Raw genomic sequence first — 20,861 nt, forward strand, 5'->3', positions numbered from 1 at the left:
CTTCAGTGACCAACAGGCAGAATTAGAGCATCTAATGTTTGAATGCAAGCCAGGTACCAATTTTCAGTCAGTAAACTTAGAAACTAGCCAAAAATTGTTCCAAATATTCTGTTTTACTACTGAGTGCTTGATTGTTTCTTTCCACAAGTAACCTTACTAATGCACTAACATACACACACTTCAGACTCTTACTTAAAGCAGATTTTGTGTTTAAATTATTTATGGAATATTTTAGGATTGGTTGTGAAAATTCACCCTTGTGTTCAGAATTGCTTCCTTTGGCAGGGGCTGCTCCAGAAAGTGCCCTGTAGCCATGTGCTTTCTCTCAAAATACCTATTGTTCTTGGTAGGCTCCTTTCTAAAATTTGCCAGTAGTGTGTGTTTTAAAGAAGCCTTTTAATTCCCCTTTCTTCATTTGACAAATACAAGTAAGTTAAAGTTAACTTTAGGATTGGTTAGGATTTAGGATTAGGAAAGGATGTGGGCTCCACATTGACCAAAAATCCATGCGAGATGGTTATTATTTTGGTGAAGGCATCATGGGTGAAGACATCAATGTTTTGGATCCTTCTGAAATCAAGAAGAGACTGAAGCCATTTTGAAAAACAGGAATTATTTTCAGCTTTCTGCTAAAATGAAATACATCCAATATGATTTGCTTGCAATTGGTCTTTTCCTTATGTAACATCATGGCAAAAATTAATGAAATGTGAATGAATATATTTTTGAAACTTAGAGAAGAGGGAAGGAAAACAGGAGGCTGTAATCTGGTGGCAGGAAAAAAACAGGTGAGACTCAAAAGAATGTAAACTGGGGCTGTAAACATGCATGTGTGTATGTTATAGGAAATATCTAATGCAAAACACAAGGAAATTTTGGAAGTTACATTTTGGGGAGTAAATGGAGGTATGGCAAGTAAGTGGTGCTTCAGACTAAGAGAGGAGGTATTCACAGGCCAACGCAGGGTGGTGGGTGGGACTATGTGGGTGCACTGGCTGATAGGTCCGTCTCCTTTCAAATGTTCTGCAAGTGCCAAGGGTTATACATTGCTTAATCTCAGGTCAGTAACGATTACATTTATGCCTGAGGTATAAATGCTTGCTGGTCAGAATTTAAAACAAAGGTCCATAATATGTTTATGTTATTGGGCATAGTCCCAGGTAATGGTTTATTGGGGTGTCTTGCTGATAAACAAATCCAGGTTGTTTGGGTTCTTTAATTTATGTGTTTACATACTGTTATATATTTTATTTTCTTTTAAATGTAACGCTAGCTTTGATTAATAATATTATGGTTATTGCATATATGAGATATCCCTGGAACTTGTTTTGTTCTAAATTGCACAAATTTGCATAACACCGAAGTGGATCTTTTCTGAGAATGGAGATTGTAATATAATTGTGTGGCTTTATCATTAAGGTTACCATTCTTACAGAGAACTCTTAGGAAATAGAATTTTCCTATTGAAGATCTCAGTATTTGATGAGAGTGATTCACCCTATGAGAGAAGGCATAGACATAGCAAATAATTAAGGTAATGTCTGTCATTTAGCACTTTGTAGGGAGCTGCTTGTTATAAACCACTTTGTGTATTTTATTTAATCCTAAAGGAATTTAATGGACCTGAGAGAGAGGACTTCATGCTGATAATTGCATAATAAGCTTTTTCTGCCAGACACTTAATGACTAAGAGGTTATCATTAAGTGTGTATTAAGCAGTTTTGTTCGACATTCCATAATAGTCTTTCTAATATGTTCTCCCAAGGGTTATATTTTGTTGTTTACTTAAACAGCTGCCTGTATTAAACATTTTAGCTTTTTAATTGGTTTGTTTTCACAAATACTTTTTCTTGCAGGAGTTGAAGGATTATTACTTAAGCGTGTTCCTGTTTCTGTTGGTGTATTTTAAGATAGCTTCCCAAAATAATACTTGAGGTGTTGAAACATTTTACATGAAATTAGGCTTCACAGAAGTCAATGGGAACTGTTTGTTTATTGCAGATTTGCCTTAGAAGGGAGGACCACAGACTAACATGTTATTTTTTTCTCTTCTTTTTAATTTAGACTACTGAGCTGTAAATTGAAAGGAAGAGAATTTCTACTTGTGGGGGAAAAGAAGGGTGAATAACCTCCATGGAAGACTCTCAGGATCTCAGTGATCAGTCAGTAAGTACAAATGTTGCTAAACTGAATGGAATAAATTGGACTCTATTCAAGTTGCGTTTGAAGGGATTTTATTGCAGATTTGAGAATTATAGTAAGATTTGGGAAAATTTTCCGAGCTTCTAGATCCAAACCTTTTCTTAGCTCATACATGAAATAAGTGGTTTTAATCTTTTTTACCTGTTGAAAGGTAAAAGATTATATTAGTTATACAGGATTATGCAGAACTAGAGTCGTTGGAGGGCTGATGGATATAATTAAGGTACACTGGAAGGATAAAATATTAAAAAGTTGCACAGTGGTATGCCTTGTTCAAATGTATATCCATAGTTGTCTGTCAATTTTGCCAAAGCAAGAGTTACCAAAAATGCAAACAAATTTCAGACTGTGGCAGATGACATGAATTGTTTCAGGACTGTCTTGGATTTCAAGGGGATTGTGAAAACTGGCAGTGTGTCTCTCTGTTCCAGGTCAGAGGGAGATTCCCCTTGTCATTGATGAAATGGCTGGGGAAAATGGGGTGGACATTTTTTCTTTTTCTGTTCTAATTTTTCCTTTCTTTTAAGGATGTGGTCTCCAGACTTGCTTACCACCAGGCTGCAGTTCTGAGGAGGCAGCATGCTCCTATCAAATTTAAAGTTGTCTGGGCTTGTCATCCAAAGTATTGACTTTGGTTTTAACATCTTAATTTCTAGTGGTCACAGTACTGGCAGATTTTGCAAGTACCATGATCCCCACGAGTCTCAGCTTGGGCTTAGTGTACTAAAGATCAATAAGAGGATTTTGTATTTCTATTTCTGACATGCTGAAAGAGGTTATCCATGTAATAAACTAGTTTTAATATATTTTTTTATAGCAGAGACTTTTATAGCTTACACAAGTGCAAGGAACTAAGAGTTGTATGTATTTTTAAAATGTCAGTAATTTTCTTTAATAAGGAGTACTTTCCTCCTGACTGGATAGCTCCTATCTGAGACTATCTTGGCCTAGAGTTTTATTACTGATTTAAAATGGTACAGAACTGGAAAGTTTTAACAGTGTCTGAAGTCACCATGGTGGCACTACTTGGGACAGCTGCACGTATTTATGTATTTAAACTGTTCCCAACCAAAACTTTAGAGCATGTAAAAGCTACATGGCTTCATAATTTAATAAAGTTTTATAAAGGTCATAAAAGATTAAGTAGAAGTTCTCTCATAGTCTGTGAAACAATTATTCTGTGCAGCATATATAGTATGGTTATTAATAGGAAGTAGACAAGCCAGTTTAGTGCAGAAATGTGTTTTCATAGTAGTTAAAATGTTTTTGCATCACTGGATGCCTGATAAATGCATACTTTAGTAGCTATTTTACTACCTTATTGTAGTCTAATTACTGTAGTATTTTTCATTGTTACTACATAGCTTTAAGCTAAGATGTGAGAACAGTCTTGCAGAGTATGAACTGAGGTGAAATCTGTGCCATGTTGCATATGGAGATAGGATGTGCTGTCATTGCGCTGTTGTTAGTGTCACAGAAAATTGTGATTCAAGACACGAGTTTATTCTTCCTGGTCGTTGTTGAACAGTGGCACAACTTCAATGTAATGGATGGGAAGAGTCCCCTTTCATCAGTGCCTTCATCCAGGTGTGCACCCAGACTAGGATCTCACCAAGGTGTTGGGCACTGTCCTGGGAAAAGGAATTGTGGTCTGCCTAGAGCAGATAACTGAACCTTTATTTCTCCACGTCGAAAGCCTTTTCACTATTATGTCATAGTTAAACTCCTCTCACAGCCAAGTTTTAAAAAAGAAAATGTTTCTGGCTTAGTTCTTTAAAAGCTACAGGACAGGACTGTGGGCTGGAGATCCCAGGTAGAAAGGGGTGTTCTCTAGTCGAGGCTTCGATGGTTTAAGCTTGAGGAAAGTATCAGATGTATATCCTACAGCCCTTCTGCTTGTACTGTCCTGGTGTTTTGTAGTGGTTATGTGTTTTGTACTTGCTAGCTCTAGGCAGCTTCTGCTCATCATGCAGGTTTTCTGGTTCTTGACATGTTCAAGTAGTCTAGGTACTTCATTCCGGCTTCAGGATTCCTCTCTGGGAGCTAGGTGTGCAGGATTTAGACCATGGAAATTCAAGGAGCCTAAGGATCTAGCTGCTGCTGGAAGCGTATTAGATCGTGTGAATAAGCATGAATGCAAAACCTGTGCTCAAACTTGTGCTGGCACCTTGCCCCGAATATTCTAGTCCTTGGTTACTTGAAAAACTGCCTGTCTTTGCAACCGAGATGGCTTAGAAGGTACTTGCTGTTGGATAGTGTGTTTGATGGAATTTAGTTTTCCGAATAGAGAGATTCCTTTATTGAATTAATTTACCTGGTCAGTCTGTTCAGAACTTTTCATCCTTGGGAACGGAGGCCAGGCACATTTACTTGGGTTAGTTAACAAAGCTAATTTTCAAGTTTTATTTTAAAGAAAATAAATTATTCTAGTTTCTGCAAGTACGTCATCCTCCTGAATTATGGACTGTAGTGTAGCTTTTATTGTGACAGTCTTCTTCATAATTCTGATATTCCTACTGTTGTTTTAACTTGAGTTTTTGTTGCTTACTCTTCTTTTAAAATAGATTAATAAGAAATGATTGGTTCTATGATTCCTGTTCTTCAAGCATATCACAGTCAGGTGAAACTGATAGGATCATAGTTATGAGCAGTTCCGCAGCATCCCTGTTGCTGTATAAAAAATAAAGTTCCACTTTTGTCTCAGAGCAGTAACTGCATGACCACGTGCTGCTTCAGAAATCTAAGTGCACCCCTGTTCTCTGAGCCTCTAAGGAATTGCATTTGACTGAATTGAGCAGCTGCTGTGTTCTCTGAGCTATCCGCTTGATTAGATGCAATATATACACTATTTATTGCACTGTCACTAATTTATTTATTTTCCCTATTTTTATTTGTAGAAAATTCCTTGCTCCTGCTATATTATAAATCATTATGCACCGACTGACCAGAAGTCAGTCTCCTTGCCTGCTTCTCATAGCATAGAGCCTCTGTGATGAAAAATCTCTCGTGCTTGCTTCTCTTTGCCTTCTCACTCCCGGTCCCATGCAGCAGAAGTGGAGGAATCTAGTCTTAATCTAGATCGTACGGTGATCAAAAGAGTCAGAAGCAGAGCGGAGTTTATTATTCTTCGGTTTTCCTGTATTTGCATGCAGCCACATAGGTAAATAGCCATATTTTGAAGATCAGCAGGAAAATTATTCAAGTTACTACCTTGCACAGAGGAGAGCTGGGATCCGTCAGGTGCATTTGAGATCCAGGGAGTTCCTGCAGCTGGCATGGAGTGGGCTGGGGCTCATCAGTGGTACTGTACCCTCTGCAGGGGCCGGGGGGGTAAGGTGTGTCCTAAAGAGCTCACACTCTCTTTTACTTTCCCAATTCAGATGCACAATATGCTTGTACACTGTGCATAGGAAGGAAATTTGTTTATGAGTATTCTGAAAGAAATCGAACAAAATAGTAGCACATGTAAAAGGTCCTTTTTATATTCTGATGTGATGTCTGTCACCATGTGCAGGCTGCTACCAAGTAAAAGAATACTTAAAACCACATAAATTGGTTTTATGCAGACAGATGTAGCTAGGTAAAAAAGTAGTCTTAGTAACTGTGACTGCCAAAGATTTTATACACACTAAAAAAAAAAAAAAGTAAACACGTTCATTTTTTATTACTATTATAGCTATCGTTCAAAATAATATGCGGATTTTTACTAAATTCTAACTAGAAATAATTTTTCAAAAGATGCATATTAAAAATTCTTCTGTTTAATTTTGAAATGGGAGAGAGGAAACTTTACAGATCTTCTATTTATGAAGAATCTAGCAATTAGGAGACAAGTCTTTTAAGACTACTCTCGGAGATGGTTAATAAAATGATAAATGTTTAATACGTAAATAGTCTTCAGTTGTGCCTTGGTATAGCAAACAAACATAGGATCTTGGGCGCCACCGAAGTTTTACATTATTTTATCTTGTTCTAGACATCATTTGCTGTTCAATCTGTATTAGTAGAAGAAAAATAATTTGGCTGCTAACTTGCTAGTTTAGGATTTCAAATGGCCTTGTTAGAAACTGGTGTAATTTCATCCCCTGGCCCTTTTATATAACAGTGTGCATATTTAGATTACTTCATTTTAACCTAGAATTAAACAATAGATTGCAGTGCTGTAGGATAGGACACTAGCAGATGTGAGGCTAAACCTGAACGAACAGGTTTTCATTTTTGTGATGTTTGGACAATCATCTCCACTGTGCCCTGGGTAAGTAATTTGTTTTTCATCAGATTATACAGAGTATCAGATCTGTTAATTCCATTTATGTCCTACTTGCAGCTGGACAATCCCTGGCAACTTTTTCGGACAGTGTTGTTTCCCTGTTTTTGTTTTGTTTTAACCTGTGAAGGTGTCAGATGTGATCCCCTTGCAGATCAGTTTTCAGCTGTAGCTACTTCTGTGTTGTATGAGCCCTGCGCCTGCAGCATTTAGTCTTCCCCGCTCTAGGGTGGGCAGCCTGGGAACTTCAGCTGAAGCTCATTTCAGTGAAATGAAAAATAGTTTAAACTCTTTTTACTGAGTTTTAAATGTCAGTCGTACTTTAGAAGACTGTTCTATATTGCAATGTAGCATGTTGTCATTCTTATCTTGTGATATCAATTTTTGTAAGACTTGGAATATTACAGGCAATTCATCTTGTCAAATTAGCAATGCTGGCTGATAGAGACCTCTGGAAGTTATCTAATCTAGCTTCTGGCCATGAAATGCTGGCAGTATTCGCAAATATTTCACTGTTATGAGAGCAATTAACTATATTAAATATCAGTAAGCAAGTGCCTTCTGAAGAAATAAAGCATTTAGCAAGCAAAAAATAGTTGCCTTAATGAAAGATTATTTGCTTTTAATTAAAAGCAATCATTGAAGAAAAATGCCATATCTTGAAGTCAGCTGAAGTAAAAGAAAACCGGTGTATCTTTTCCAATGTATACTTCAGAGCATTTTTGAGAGTCGCTTAGGTATTTTATTACCCCCTTTCTGTAGACACAGTAATCGGGAAAGAGAGACAATCCAAAATTATCACCCACTTTAAATTGCACTGTATCAAGAATAAAGTGTAATACCGTAATTCCTTGTCTGTAATCTAATAAGAATTTGAGGTAAAAACGTCCTTGTTGTTCTCTCCCTACTGCAAGACCTTTACATATGGATTAACAACCTCTGCAAACACATACTGTTTTTCTAATTACTTTGCCCACTACCACTTCAGCATTCTATCATTTCTATACCATTATACACCAGTGCTAAATTTGAAGGTGCTCTTTCCAAACTACATTAGTAGTTGTATATGTGTTTTATTTTTCTCATTTACCAAACGGGACAGAACAAATGAGACAACACTCAGAAGCACATTAATTCATTTTTGACACGCAGAATAAGTTGAGCTGATTCGTGTTTCGTATGCATTGCATATCATTGCAAAATACAGTTTGGCATTGGTCAAAGATACAAACGTTCGCTGTTAACACACATGTAATAGAAATGTGCATTTCTTGCTGAGTTAATTAAAATTCTTTATTTTTAAAATTCTTTTCTTTAAAAGCTAAATAGACAATCTCTTAAAAAAGCATTGGACAGAATGTGACAGAATAACATCCATGGCTTGTAACCTTGCAAGATGGGGTGAGAAGAGGGGTTGGCAAACAAACATTGGCACTGTCATGTCTCCTCTGGTTCAGCTCTCCACCTGTCTCCTGAAAGATGTTACTAAGTCAGTATCAGAGGTTTAAATGGAAAGGCATTATATGGGCTGTGTTTAATAACAAGGCAAACCAATAAAAGAAATATGTTCTGTTGTCACATACTGTCCTTGGAGCGCTGACAAGGACTGACACATAGCTACTATATAGTTTGTAATGACTGGTATTCCTGGCTTCAGAGAGGCCCCAGACTGGAATTTTAGGGATAAAACTACTTGGAAAAATTGCTGCTTCCATAAGCTATACGAACTTCCCTCAAACTAGATACCATCTTCTGCACAGAGAGCTCTAGGGTTCCTGGAGCATGAATTCTATATTAACAGTGATATTATAGTTCTGATGCTATAGGAATATCAGGGGTGACTTCTATTATAACAGATAATACCACTAGAAAAGAAATGGAAAAAAATTGCAGCTACAAAAACTTCTTTTCAAGGCCTGAAAACTGGGCCAACTTAGACCTTCTTTGGAGCTTCAACAAGGCTTATTCACCTAAGTAAAGGTTTGTATATATGCATCTATACATAAGATTTAGAACATATGAGACAGTCTAATAAAAGTATTGCGTCTCCCTATAAATGGTGCTTCTTTATATTAAATCATCAGAATCTGATAGACACATTTCAAGCTCTGCAGATGGATTTTGCTTGTAAGATATGATACTTGTTCAAGCATTTAAAATGTTGAATTTATAAATGCTGTATTTTAATTTCTTCAAATACTTTATTTTAATTTACAATTACTCTCAAAATTTCCAAGGATGTCCGTATCAGTACTGTCTGTGAATACAAAATGTAAATATAATAATTTCTTTGGGACAGTATTGTACATGAGGTTAGGCTTCTGATTTTGACAGTATCAGGTGATGTTAACATGTCCAGAAGTACTCCCTTCTTCAGTAAAAATGGATCAGAGTTCTGTAATGCACACAAAATATTTGACAATATGGCAGTGAATCAATCTTCTTTAACCTTTTCATTTTGTAAGGCTAAAAGCTTAGTACTTTCACATCTATTAAATGACTGTGTCTACATTTTCACATGAAAAGTATGGATTACACTGAACATATATTTGGTTTATTCTCATTTAATTATTGTAAAAAGTCCTGGTGCAGCAGTGTGCTGAAGAATGTGTAGGATGTAAGGGATGTGATTAAGCTTAGTGAAAGCAATGGGTTTTCTCAGGTGCTTTAAGTTAGGCATGTCCTTAAATACTTTTCTGGAAAAGACTTGGAAATACAGCATAAAATTAAAAGCAATAATTTCAGAAATATTTTATTAGCAGATACTTCTGAATGAATTGTGGCTATGGCTAATATTTGTTCAGCATCATATAACAGCCAAGGTTTCTTTCTTCTCCCTGTAGTAACTTTTCTCTGAGCTCTACCTCAGTATCTGACTGGTTGACTTGCACGTCAACTTGCATTAAAAAAGTGAAGAATGACAGGGAGAAGTGTCACATTTTTCATTAATAAAATGACACTAGATGAAGAATCTAATTTCATATTTTACAAAGTATGTCTGAAACACATTGAGACTCATTAATGCAGAGTCACATCCTTGTCCTCTTTTATATTAAGTTAAATATCCAGCAGCTTAAAGGAGAAAAAGTTAAAGGTGTTGAAATATTATGGCTACAGTGAATGGAAATAGTTTTGCCATAATGCAAGTTAAAGCAGAACTTGTCCCAGAGGATCCCATTGAAGGACCAATGCAAAACTTGTGTTGCTTATTTTGTTATTTATTAATGAGTAAAAGAATTTGATTTAAGATTGGTTCATCCGCCATGCTCCCGAAAACACTACTTGATGACATGAGAATATTGTTGCTGTGGCCTGTTTTGCCATGTGTGAGCACTTGTACTTCAGTAGAGATCATGCTTTAGTCCAAGAGGTTCACCAACCCAAATAATGAAGCAGCTTTGCAGCTGAGAGACCAGAGTTTTTTGCTGGAGTGTTACTCTTACAAACGCAATATCTAGGTGAGAACTAAGTGCATTTCAGCCAAGACCAGAGCTGACTGAACAAGCCTTTCCTTAAATGTGGTAACAAACCTAGTTTATCATATCTCTTTCTTTGTGTATATATGTTAGCCTCATCCTGACACTGGTTTTATGATATTTAAGGCAAAACCAGACCAGAATGTTGTTGAACAAAGCCAGTAATAAGATGGGTATTTGTCATTTGTCAACTAACAACGGGACTGAGAAATGCTCTGAAACGATCTATAGTCCTGTGGTGTTTAAGAACCTGTACTTGAAATTGAAGGGCTTTTTACAGAAAATTTAGCTAGGCCACCTATATTAAAATTTTTCTGGTTCAGTGGAGTCAATAGGTTTTCCCATTTTCCAGATACATTGATAAAAGCAAAACCAAAAAAGACGAAAAAAAAGTGAGGAAAGAAAAGCATAGTGGTTTGTACAGGTGCCTTTGAATAACTCTGAGTCGCAAATGGACTTACCGGTTGATGCAAGTGTGTTCTTTTGCTGACAATGGTAGAGTTGTATCTTTCTGTGTCTGATATAAATTGTAATCTGAAAAGTTTAATGTGCTTTCCTGTAGTGAAAAAAAAAAAGCTGTATACAGAAAACTGAACAATCTTATGTTCAGATGTTCTTTATAGTATGAATTATGACTGGTATGCACTGGAAAAAACAAATCTTTACAGCAAATAGAAACATTACAATATTTTTTAAAAAAATTGTTTACCAGGAATAAAAATAGCAGTGTGACAAGGCCCAACATATTAAGGTATTATATATGTATTACTAATGTAATACTTTTAGCATGCTCAGTATGCTGTGCAGCTTTTCTGACCAATTTCTGAAAGAATTTATAAGATACTACTTTCCAAGGGCCACTGACATGTTTTTTTAATGCTAATGGAGATTATGTGGGGGGGTTACTTTCCTCATTGTGAAAGCACCTGCTGAAGTTAGAATTAGGTATCATCAAAAGGAAGAGAATCTGCTGTTAATCTGAGTAATGTGTACTTAAACCATTTTTAGGAATTCTTTTTACTGTCTCTGAGTGAAAAGGATTTGTGCATTTATCAGCCCAGGTAGGATTAAATGTGAGAAAGAACTTGTTCACTAAATGGTGATCCTAATAGTGTCTCTCAAGCAGTTATAAAAACCTCTGCTTGCTCTTCTTTCCACTCATTGAAAGATTCTTACTCTGCTGTTAAAATTCTTCCAGTAGCCTGTGCCTTGAGTGCATCTTGTTTCTTTCCAGCAGTTCAGGCATTTTGCTTGACTGGAATGTCATTTCCTCTCCTCCTTTTTAGCTTTTTTTTTTTTTTTTTTTTCAGATGTGAAGTAAACTTGATATTAATTTTTGAAACAATGAAATAAAAACAATTGGCAGTGAAATCTGTGGAGTATGTCTATCCTTTCAGTGGGTTTTACCATAAGAGGGAGCAATGTTTTCTACATTTAACAGTTGGTTTTCTTGTTATCCTGTGTTTCACATCACCCCCCTGTTAATTGTATTTATTTAAACAGCCTGGCAGGTATAGGCTTTGAGTGACCCTGACCCCTTATGGGTATCTGAATTTTACTCTCTTACCTGCTGGTTGCCATCTCACTTATTTCAGGAATCAGATTCACTCAGCCTTCAGTGCAGCGGGCACAGGAGTCTCTGTTCTCAGGGGAATACAGCAGATAGAATGAATGCTGTGTGCTGTCAGTCAGATCTTATATGCAGGGGTCTAACTGTTCAGGAGCTTGAATCCAACCATAGTTTCCCTTTATATACATTTAATCAGTTTCTTGTACAGAGTCATACATTGAGCTACTGGTTATCATCTTCTATTTAATATCTGCTATCTACTTTTCAAGTGATTAATTACTCAGCCTAAACTCAAGCACCAGTTATTAGTGCATTCACATGTTTAGTTTATGCTAAATAATCTTAAGAGCTGTATTTGTTTATTTCTGTCTCTGTGCATTCTCTTCTACGTAGTTGTAATGGTGCTAGAGCTTTGATGGGCTATGGACATCCGGACATCCTGCTCTTTATCCTGTTATCTTAACTGCTTGTCTATCATGTTCTTGGATTCATTGCCCAAGTTAAATAGATTTGATAATGAGTTTTCATGTTTTTTTAGTATTTCATTATAAAAGTAAGGATTAACCTATAGCCTCTGTAATGTGGCACCTGTATCTAGAAGATTCATAACAATGAAATTAAATTTATACACTTCTCCCATAGCTTTGAAGGTGCAAGGGCCCTCATATTATCAGTTTATTATTTCAAATAAAATGCATTTATGTGTTTATTAATAAATGTGGTAAATGACAACTTAAACCATACTCTTCAGGGTATCACAGCTGAAAATCATAGGCTTCCAAGGAGTTGATACCATACTGAGTTTTGTGCATGACTTGTTTTTAAGTCAGGGAATCCAGAGTTTAATTAATTGAAGGAAGTTTTTAAATTTTTCTTGCAAGGTGCTAAATTTAAGCTGGAGATAACTGCAAAATGAAATTAGCAATAGAAGAAATAGTTTTTGTAGGAGGAAGGACAGTTATGCGATGCATTGTTCATTGAATGTTCATAAACTGTTCAGTTCCTTCTTGTTAGTACTAGAGTTCAATAGTACTTAACTTTGACAAAAGCAAACACATACTGATAAGATTTCCCTAAAGACTCAACATTGGCCTGAACTTTCCCTGTTGAAATAATACATAATTTTAATTTAAACAGGGTAGAATTAACTAACATTTTGAGAACCTTATCCTGAACTATTTACTGAAAATCTCTAGGTTCATGTAATTTAAACTCTATTTTAGAATATGCCTATGGTAGCAGATGTATTACAATAATAATGGTACACTTCATCTGCTTTTCTGATGCTGTTGGTTGTCTTCTGTTTTGGACATTAAACTTATAAAGAGTTCTGTTGAAAGTCCTGGTGTTGAGCTGTGATAACTAAGACTGAATAATTGCCTAACAGGACATCCTGCCATAATCAGGTTTGAAGAAGTGACTTATTTGTCTGCAGTTGATAGATTTGGGAAGTCTACAGATCTGTTTTATATTTTTATCTAAATGATTGCGTATTGGTAAAAGAAGACTTAGAATTATTTAGAATATTGGCTTCTTACACATTCTGTAGTCATGCAGCTGTAGTTAGCCTGATGATGTTTCTTTTTTATGTCTACAAAAATTGAGTAAGTATATAGAGCCTGATCCTAACAATTGTTTCTGCGTCTTGCATCTGTAACATTCACCAGTTGTTGAAAGCCTTTCAGTAGTGTGTCAAGCAGAGCTACTCTGCACAGAGTTTAAGTGAGCACTTAAAAAAGACAGAAGAAAAAGAAGTATGTTTAGATCATACTAACTGCTACTTTCATCTTCTCTGATGTATGGAAAATTGCATATTTAATCAGACAAGGAAATCTTGGTGTGGTCTACATGCTAAAATACATGATGATAAAAATACTGTAATGGTCAGTGAGCTTGTACTACATATTCCTTCACAGATAAACAGATTTCTCATGTTTATGAAGAGCTTACTGTTCATCAAAAAGACCTCTGTAAAATTTTATGTCTAAATATACTTCCATTTATAACTGAACTTGCAATAATACTAGTGCTGCGGGCATGACCTGATTGTGGATCTGCAAATCATGCTGCAAGATTCTCCCAGTTTACCTGAAAGAGTATGGAGCTAACAAGTAACTGTAATTATCCCAGGGCAGTTCTTTGCTCTCTGGGTTCACCTAACACAATGTGCACCGAAGAGGAAGGATGCTGTCTGGTTGTAAAAGGGCTGGAGCATGGCTTCTTTAAAATCACCAGTTACAGAAATCCATCCAGCATGTGCTAAGAGCAGGAGCTGACCTACTAGTGCTGTCCTCCTCTGATTTCCAGAAGGAAGGAAAGGAGGGAAGGAAGGAAAGGAGGGAAGGAAGGAAGGAAGGAAGGAAGGAAGGAAGGAAGGAAGGAAGGAAGGAAGGAAGGAAGGAAGGGAGGAAGGGAGGAAGGGAGGAAGGGAGGGAGGGAGGGAGGAAGGAAGGAAGGAAGGAAGGAAGGAAGGAAGGAAGGAAGGAAGGAAGGAAGGAAGGGAGGAAGGAAGGGAGAAAGAAAGGGAGAAAGAGAGAAAGAAAGAAGGAAGGAAAGAAAGAAAGAAGAAAGAAAGAAAGAAAGAAAGAAAGAAAGAAAGAAAGAAAGAAAGAAAGAAAGAAAGAAAGAAAGAAAGAAAGAAAAAGAAAGGAAGAAGAAAGAGAAAGAAAGAAAGAAAGAGAAAGAAAGAGAGAAAGAAAGAAGAGAAAGAAAGAAAGAGAGAAAGAAAGAGAGAAAGAAAGAAAGAGAAAGAAAGAAAGAGAGAAAGAAAGAGAGAGAGAAAGAGAGAGAAGAAAGAAAGAAAGAAAGAAAGAAAGAAGAAAGAAAGAAAGAAAGAAAGAAAGAAAGAAAGAAAGAAAGAAAGAAAGAAAGAAAGAAAGAAAGAAAGATTACATGGCTGGTAAACCCAAGAAATCTGTGCTTTATTATTCTGTGGAAATTGACATTTCCCTTTTTGGAGTATCCTTCCGGCAGACTTTCTTTGTCTTCTTCCAGTTGAACCATTCCCTGGTTAGTGAGAAGAAGAAAATACAGTAAAATTTCTTTTTTTTTTCATGAGTAGTATTTTAAGCTATTGTTCAAATGAAGAGACTCAGTTTGCGAGTTTTAGCTGTGCATGGTTTTCATGGTTTCCTTTCTATGTCTATGCAGCACTAGTTACCTGTTCCCTTGGACTGGAAGGATTTAACTGAAGCCATCACTGCTTAAGCACGGTAATCTTCAAATTCTTTCTAGGCAAGGCTGTCCTGTAACTCTTAGCTAAAATGGAAAACACCAACAAGGTTGCTTATTTTACAGAAATACTATGACAGTTTTCAATTGCTGTAACTTTTTCTCAGCTTCTCTTTAGTAGCAAGGCTCTAGTAGCAAGTGTATGTTAATTCCTCTAAAGAGAAAGATTGCACTGGATTGATAAGAAACAATGTCTAAAGTGCAGAAGAATGACACTAGCATTGACAGGTTTATGTGGAGTATTTTTCTCAACATACAGGAGGTGTATAAAGTGTTATCCATACTCCATTTGCATATGACATTCTATATTCTGTACTTTAAGACACAATGTTTTTTCTTCATTAATTACATTGAGACATAAAACACTGCAAAGTTACACACATGAAAGGTGAACCCTCTATTTTTTTTAACATATAATACTCATACCATCTGTAGTACCTAGCTCAGTTCTTTTAAAAGATTTACATTTTCACTGAGGAAATTTTCAATTGAGAGTATACATAGGAATGTATAGGTCATGGGTGATTTTCTTGCAAATTCTTAATGCTGAAAGAGAGTAAAAGATGGAAAATAGCATCCATGGGGGAAAAGAGTAATCAAATGTGTAAATGACGGCTGTGAGGATACTTTGTCCAAGTATATACAATAACGTAGATATATGAAATGCAGCATGGCTGCCTGCTGGGGTGAATAATACAGACACGGCCCTTGGCTCTTGGATTCGCTAAGCTACTGTGTTTAATTTTCACATTTTATACTTTTCAGTGGTGCTGCTGTAACAAAACATCGAAGTGCCATGACTGAGTACTACTTGAAAAATTAAATAAATGTTGTCTAGGGGGAGCTCATGGAACATCCTCTGATGTTTGGAGCAAACCTGGTCTGTTCCCAGTAGTCGCCCATCATTTACTACTGATTGCTGGAAGGGTATGGTAGTATCAGTCCCTGCTATTCTGCTGCTGCTGCTCAGTGGCAGCTTTTGAGCTTAATATTAACAAAAAATTTATCTCGGACAATCAGACCATTATAAAAGTCTTGAAGCTCATTAGAGGCATAGACATTAGATTGTGCAGGGAAAATCTGCAGCTGGCTTTTTTTTTTTTTCTCTCTATCCTTCCTGGTAGTTTATAAGACTCTTCTATCTCAGGGGGGCATAATATTTTCCTTTGAAATTTGGGTATGGAAAACGGTCTTTAGCAGATGCTACAGTACAAAACAGGCAACAAAGGTCTGTGTGTAAATCTGTCTGTAAGAATAAGATTTTTTATGATGGCGATGAAGATGTCTGCAGTAATCTTGTCTGTGTTATGGCTACTGATACAGAGATGAGGCCTTTGCGTTTGGCTACATAAAGAAGTTGCTGTGATGTGAAGACCAAAACCATGTTTCTGCTATTGTCTTACATTTCTTGGTCTACACTAAGCTTAGTCCAGCTGCGGAAAAGACTAAGCTGTCTTCTTATCTATAAATATTAGTAATGTAACCTGGTAAACCTGCATGTGTGACTTTTCTGCTTTCCCAGCAGAAAATGTCTCCATTTAAATTAGAGAAACCCTATGAGTGAATTACCTAAGGCCAAACTGAGGTATGCTTGTGAATTTGACATCCATGAGCTCCACTGGAACTTGGGTTCATTCCCAGGGCTTCCCTTTTGACATCATATCGTACATCATGTGAGGTTATAATGCTCTGTAAATCATAAACTTAATGATGTCAGATTAAAGGGGGGAAATGGAGAAAAGATTCATCTTAGAAATAAAGACAAACTGTAGCTGCATTCCAAATGGAAAGAAATTGATGGAACAAATTATTCTCTCACTTCTGGAGCTGACAAGACTATTCTGCATTAATAAAGAGTGAATACTAAAAGTGTAATGAAGTGTAATATAGGTATTGTACAGTGTGTAGTATTTGGCAGTGTTTTCAACTGCAAAGATACATAACTGGGTAGATTCCATGTGGGCTTGAAACCCTCTTTCAGCTTTTTTGTGCTTGTTGTACTTCTCTTAGTTACTTGAAGGAAGCTTTTAATTACACATTATTTTAATGGCAGAAAGTACTAGAACACAAGAGATAACTGCTGTGCTTGCTCTACCCAGTACCCACACAAGTGACATGTAACAAAGTCAATGTGTCCTTTTGGTGCAGAGAAATGTAAGTCACCATGGCACAACTAGCATTAAAGGGTTCTGTTGCAGGTAATATAATAAGAAAGCATGGGAGATACTGTGTCTACTCCAGCCAACTGTCTTACTATCCCCATCCACCTTAAGAGAATAGTATAAAGTCATGTACGTAGAATAAAAAATGTAATTTCTTTAGTAAAGCATTTAGGCTGGTGGGGATGTTGTGTTTTTCCTTTTTTTTTTTTTTTTTTCTTTGTTCAGTACAAGCTCACTTTGCTTGAAATGAATCTGAGTAAATCTTTTGGGAGAAGGCAAAAATTTTTCCAGAATCTAGTTTATGATGAATAGCAGTCTAAGGTTCATTAGTAGTCTCATTGTACGCCTGCATATCCTGGATCCTGTCCCCAGTCAGTACATTTTGAATAACATCCAACATCTGTCTACTACCAAGAGATTTATAGTATAATTCCAGTAGATCATGACATCCATTTTCTGCCCTCATAAAGAATCAAGTCCTTGAATTTTGGCAACATTTAGATACTCTAAAGACTTACATTTTATTCAAATGTACAGTCCCCTCTTTTTATAATTATAGATAAATGACTAAGTCTTTACATGTATTGAATATGAGCAAAACAAACATTTATCGTTAGTGGGAAATGCATATTAAGTGGGAAGTATAACATTATGCCAGAAGAGGTCTTCTAATTGTGACAACAATGGTCGTCATTATATTTATAATATGTATATAATATAAACTATTTTATACTGCCTAATATAGTATTGAACATTTTAAATCATTAAACTTTCAGAATTTAAAACTATCCAACTTATTATGCAACACATCCAATTTGCAATGATTGTGTGGCTTTAGAAAGAAATGTTATATACAATTTTCTGCCATCAGTTAAAGGTCTCCCCCATTTATATGACAGTAGACTCTTTTCAATAGTTGCAGTCATCTTTATTAAAATGTTATTACTGTATATATTGAATAGCAGCCTAAGTGCCTAAGACCAGTATTACTTTTTGGCTTAAGAGTTATTGCTTCCCTGGGGCTTCAGTAAATTGCAAACTCTCTGTAAAGGAAAGAAATGATAGATTAAAATTAGGACCACCACAGTTTTACAGCAGATCCTGCCCTTTCTTGGAATCGTCTGCTCCATTTACATGTGACTTAACATTTGTTTGCTTGTATGCAGAGGAAGAGCTGGTTTGATGATTAAAAACTCCCCGTATCATATGAAGAAATACACTTTTCACACTTGCTGTCAGTGTAAATAATTGAAGGTATAAAATTTAGTGGAAATAGTTAGACATTTTTTTTATGAATCAGTTTATACACCTATTATATCTCCAGCAAAAAAAGTTACTGTTTAAATACTGAAATATGTTAATACTTTAAATATTGAATTTTGGTAAGCTAGTAAACTGCTAATTCAGCTGAAAATTCTTGGCTCCCAAAACAACAGTAAACAAAGAAACAAAATACATGGTAACCAAAACAAGCCTACAGACCCTCCACTATATTATGCAGTGGAACGGGAGTATGCACTTTATGTACTGGTATTTTATAGTTCATACTGGAAATGTTTGACCTTGGAGCAAATTTTGTCTAAGGATGAGAGAAAATCTGGCAAACTTTTGGAGATTTGATTGAGCTTGTTTGAGTTGTAATGGTGTGGGTGTGTGTGCCTAGCATATATCTGTAAATTCCTGCTATGTATGTATATTTGCTATAAGAGAAACTGATGCAAAGAATGAATTAGAGAATCATAAAGAAAAAATAAAATCCAACCGAGCTAATTCTGTAGAGTGTTTGTATGTAGTAGTATGGCTATAGGAGGTGATGGGTTTTGAGGGCTGTGGAAAGAAACAGCCCATTTGTGCTGGTTTTGGCTGGGATAGAGTTAATTTTCTTCATAGTAGCTAGTATGGACTGTGTTTTGGATTTCTGCTGGAAACAGTGTGGGTAACACAGGGATGTTTTCATGACTGCTGAGCAGTGCTTACCTGGAGTCAAGGCCTTTTCTGCTCCTCACTGACCACCTGACCAAAGAGATACTCCATACCATATGACGTCATGCTCAGCATATAAAGCTGGGGAAAGAAGAAGTAAGGGGAGGACGTTCGGAGTGATGGCGTTTGTCTTCCCAAGTACTGTTATGTGTGATGTAGCCCTGCTTTACTGGGGATGGCTGAGCACCTGCCTGTTGGTGGCGAGCGGTGACTGAATATCTTGTTTTGCTTTGCTTGCGTGCATGGCTTTTGCTTTCCCTATTAAACTGTCTTTATCTGAATCCACGAATTTTCTCACTTTTATCCTCCGATTCTCTCCCCCATCCCCCCAGGGGGGAGTGAGCAAGCGGCTGTGTGGTGCTTAGTTGTTGGCTGAGGTTAAAGCATGACACCACAATAGAGTATTTTGTCTTCATACTTAAAGAAGAGAAACTCCTGTATCCTTATTTGGCATACTAAAAGCACACAGTAAAGGAACCACTGTGAGATTGCATGGGTTTGTGATTTGATACATGATGCCTTAGAGATCCTTCAGTGATGAAAAGGAAAGCCTTTGGAAACTGTAAGTCAGTCTATGGTAGCAATGCATTAATTGGTATGCAGAATTTGCAGCCTTCTGCCATCTCTGTCCCACTTACTTGTTATGTTGCTGCAACTTAAAAAGAACCTTGCTTCCCTCCCTGAAATTCTGCAGCCCCATTAGTACACTCAGGTTGTATACACCTCTGCATTACATAGGGTTGGACTGACGAGGAGGTTCTCAGATTATAAATGCTGCCAATTAGAAAACTATTCCATTGGTTCAATTGCATTATGTCATGTTTTAGTAAGTGTAAGTAGAAAATAGTATCTCATTAGCCTGGCTGTTTTAGCTTTCAAGATTATTTCCCAGAACTACATTTAATAACTCTATAATTGAATCACACAAAACCCTCTGCATTTTGACAGACTGGCTAATTGCAAAATATGTTAGTAATGTTATAAGAGTTTTTGTAGCTTCTGGTTTGTTAAATCCAAAGTTTAGATTTACTGGTACTTCCTAAAGTTTCTGCTGATTGCCAGTGTTAATTAAAAATACCAAGGAATGAATCTGCAGCTTTTAATTTCATTTCCCTATATTAAAATGATAGCTATCTCACAGTGAGGGAGATTCCAAATCTAGCCTTTATCTCTTTGATCAAAGATCTTATGGGCAACAGAGTATTTTTAAACTTTGTCGTTCCCACTGTGTTGTTCTGAATGGTTCTGCTATTATATACTTTTATTCATCTTAGTATTATTTTTAAGTGATAGAAAATCAACATGAACTAGGTGGGAAAAGTAACCTTTTCTAGCAAAACAGTTATCTGAAACCAAATAAGGGGTCTGGTATTCCCATACATATGCATAATTGCCATTCTTAGGCATGGTTTTCTCCAGTGCAGACCGCAGGGTTTTCCTGCTGGCTGATAATCACATGCAGATATGACAGCATATCAAAACTCAGCATTTTTCAGACCTTGCCAGAGGCTCTTGATCCATCTGGCTCGTGTGTGCCCTGTCAGCTTCCTGCTTTGCTCAGAGCAGCCGCTGGGCAACCTTGCTTGCTGGTGGCCACCTTCCTTTTCAGCTTCAGATTTCTCATAGAAACCATCATTGAATGGAAGGGAAAATACTAAATTTTTGTTCTGCAGTGCTACTAGTGAAAAAGAAGGAATGACCTTCCTGAAGTCATCTTTCCTGTGCATGATTAACGTCTAGAGAGTTCTTTCCTTTCTTGCTTCCTCTTCTGGCTGACTAACTAGGTATGTGTCAGTAGCTCCAAACCACTGTGACAAATAGCTCTTTGGCCACCTGCCATTTATCCCCATTATATCGATATGCCCAAAGCTGCTCAGCTGCTGGAAAATAAAAATAAAAAAAAAAAAAAGTGGTACTCTGCACCTTTTGCAGCACTTTTTGCAGTGGAGTAGGCATGTGAGATACTGAAT

The 20,861-nt window shown here is 36.6% G+C and overlaps 1 protein-coding gene across 11 annotated transcripts in view; it reads left to right on the forward strand.

The window, feature by feature from the left end:
• The window catches only part of EYA4 (EYA transcriptional coactivator and phosphatase 4), a 158,539-nt gene that overhangs the window by 16,821 nt on the left and 120,857 nt on the right, over nt 1–20,861 (forward strand). For 10 of the 11 annotated variants that reach the window (XM_074896350.1, XM_074896349.1, XM_074896352.1 and 7 more), the window contains exon 2: nt 2,065–2,166. In XM_074896350.1, the coding sequence (XP_074752451.1) occupies nt 2,134–2,166 (33 nt within the window). In that variant the 5' untranslated portion in view covers nt 2,065–2,133. Of the gene's footprint in view, nt 1–2,064; nt 2,167–6,433; nt 6,458–20,861 lie in introns of those variants that run through there. The other variant, XM_074896358.1, reaches the window with a different exon arrangement.

The sequence above is a fragment of the Athene noctua genome, chromosome 1 (assembly GCF_965140245.1).
Source record: "Athene noctua chromosome 1, bAthNoc1.hap1.1, whole genome shotgun sequence".
NCBI lineage: Eukaryota > Metazoa > Chordata > Aves > Strigiformes > Strigidae > Athene > Athene noctua.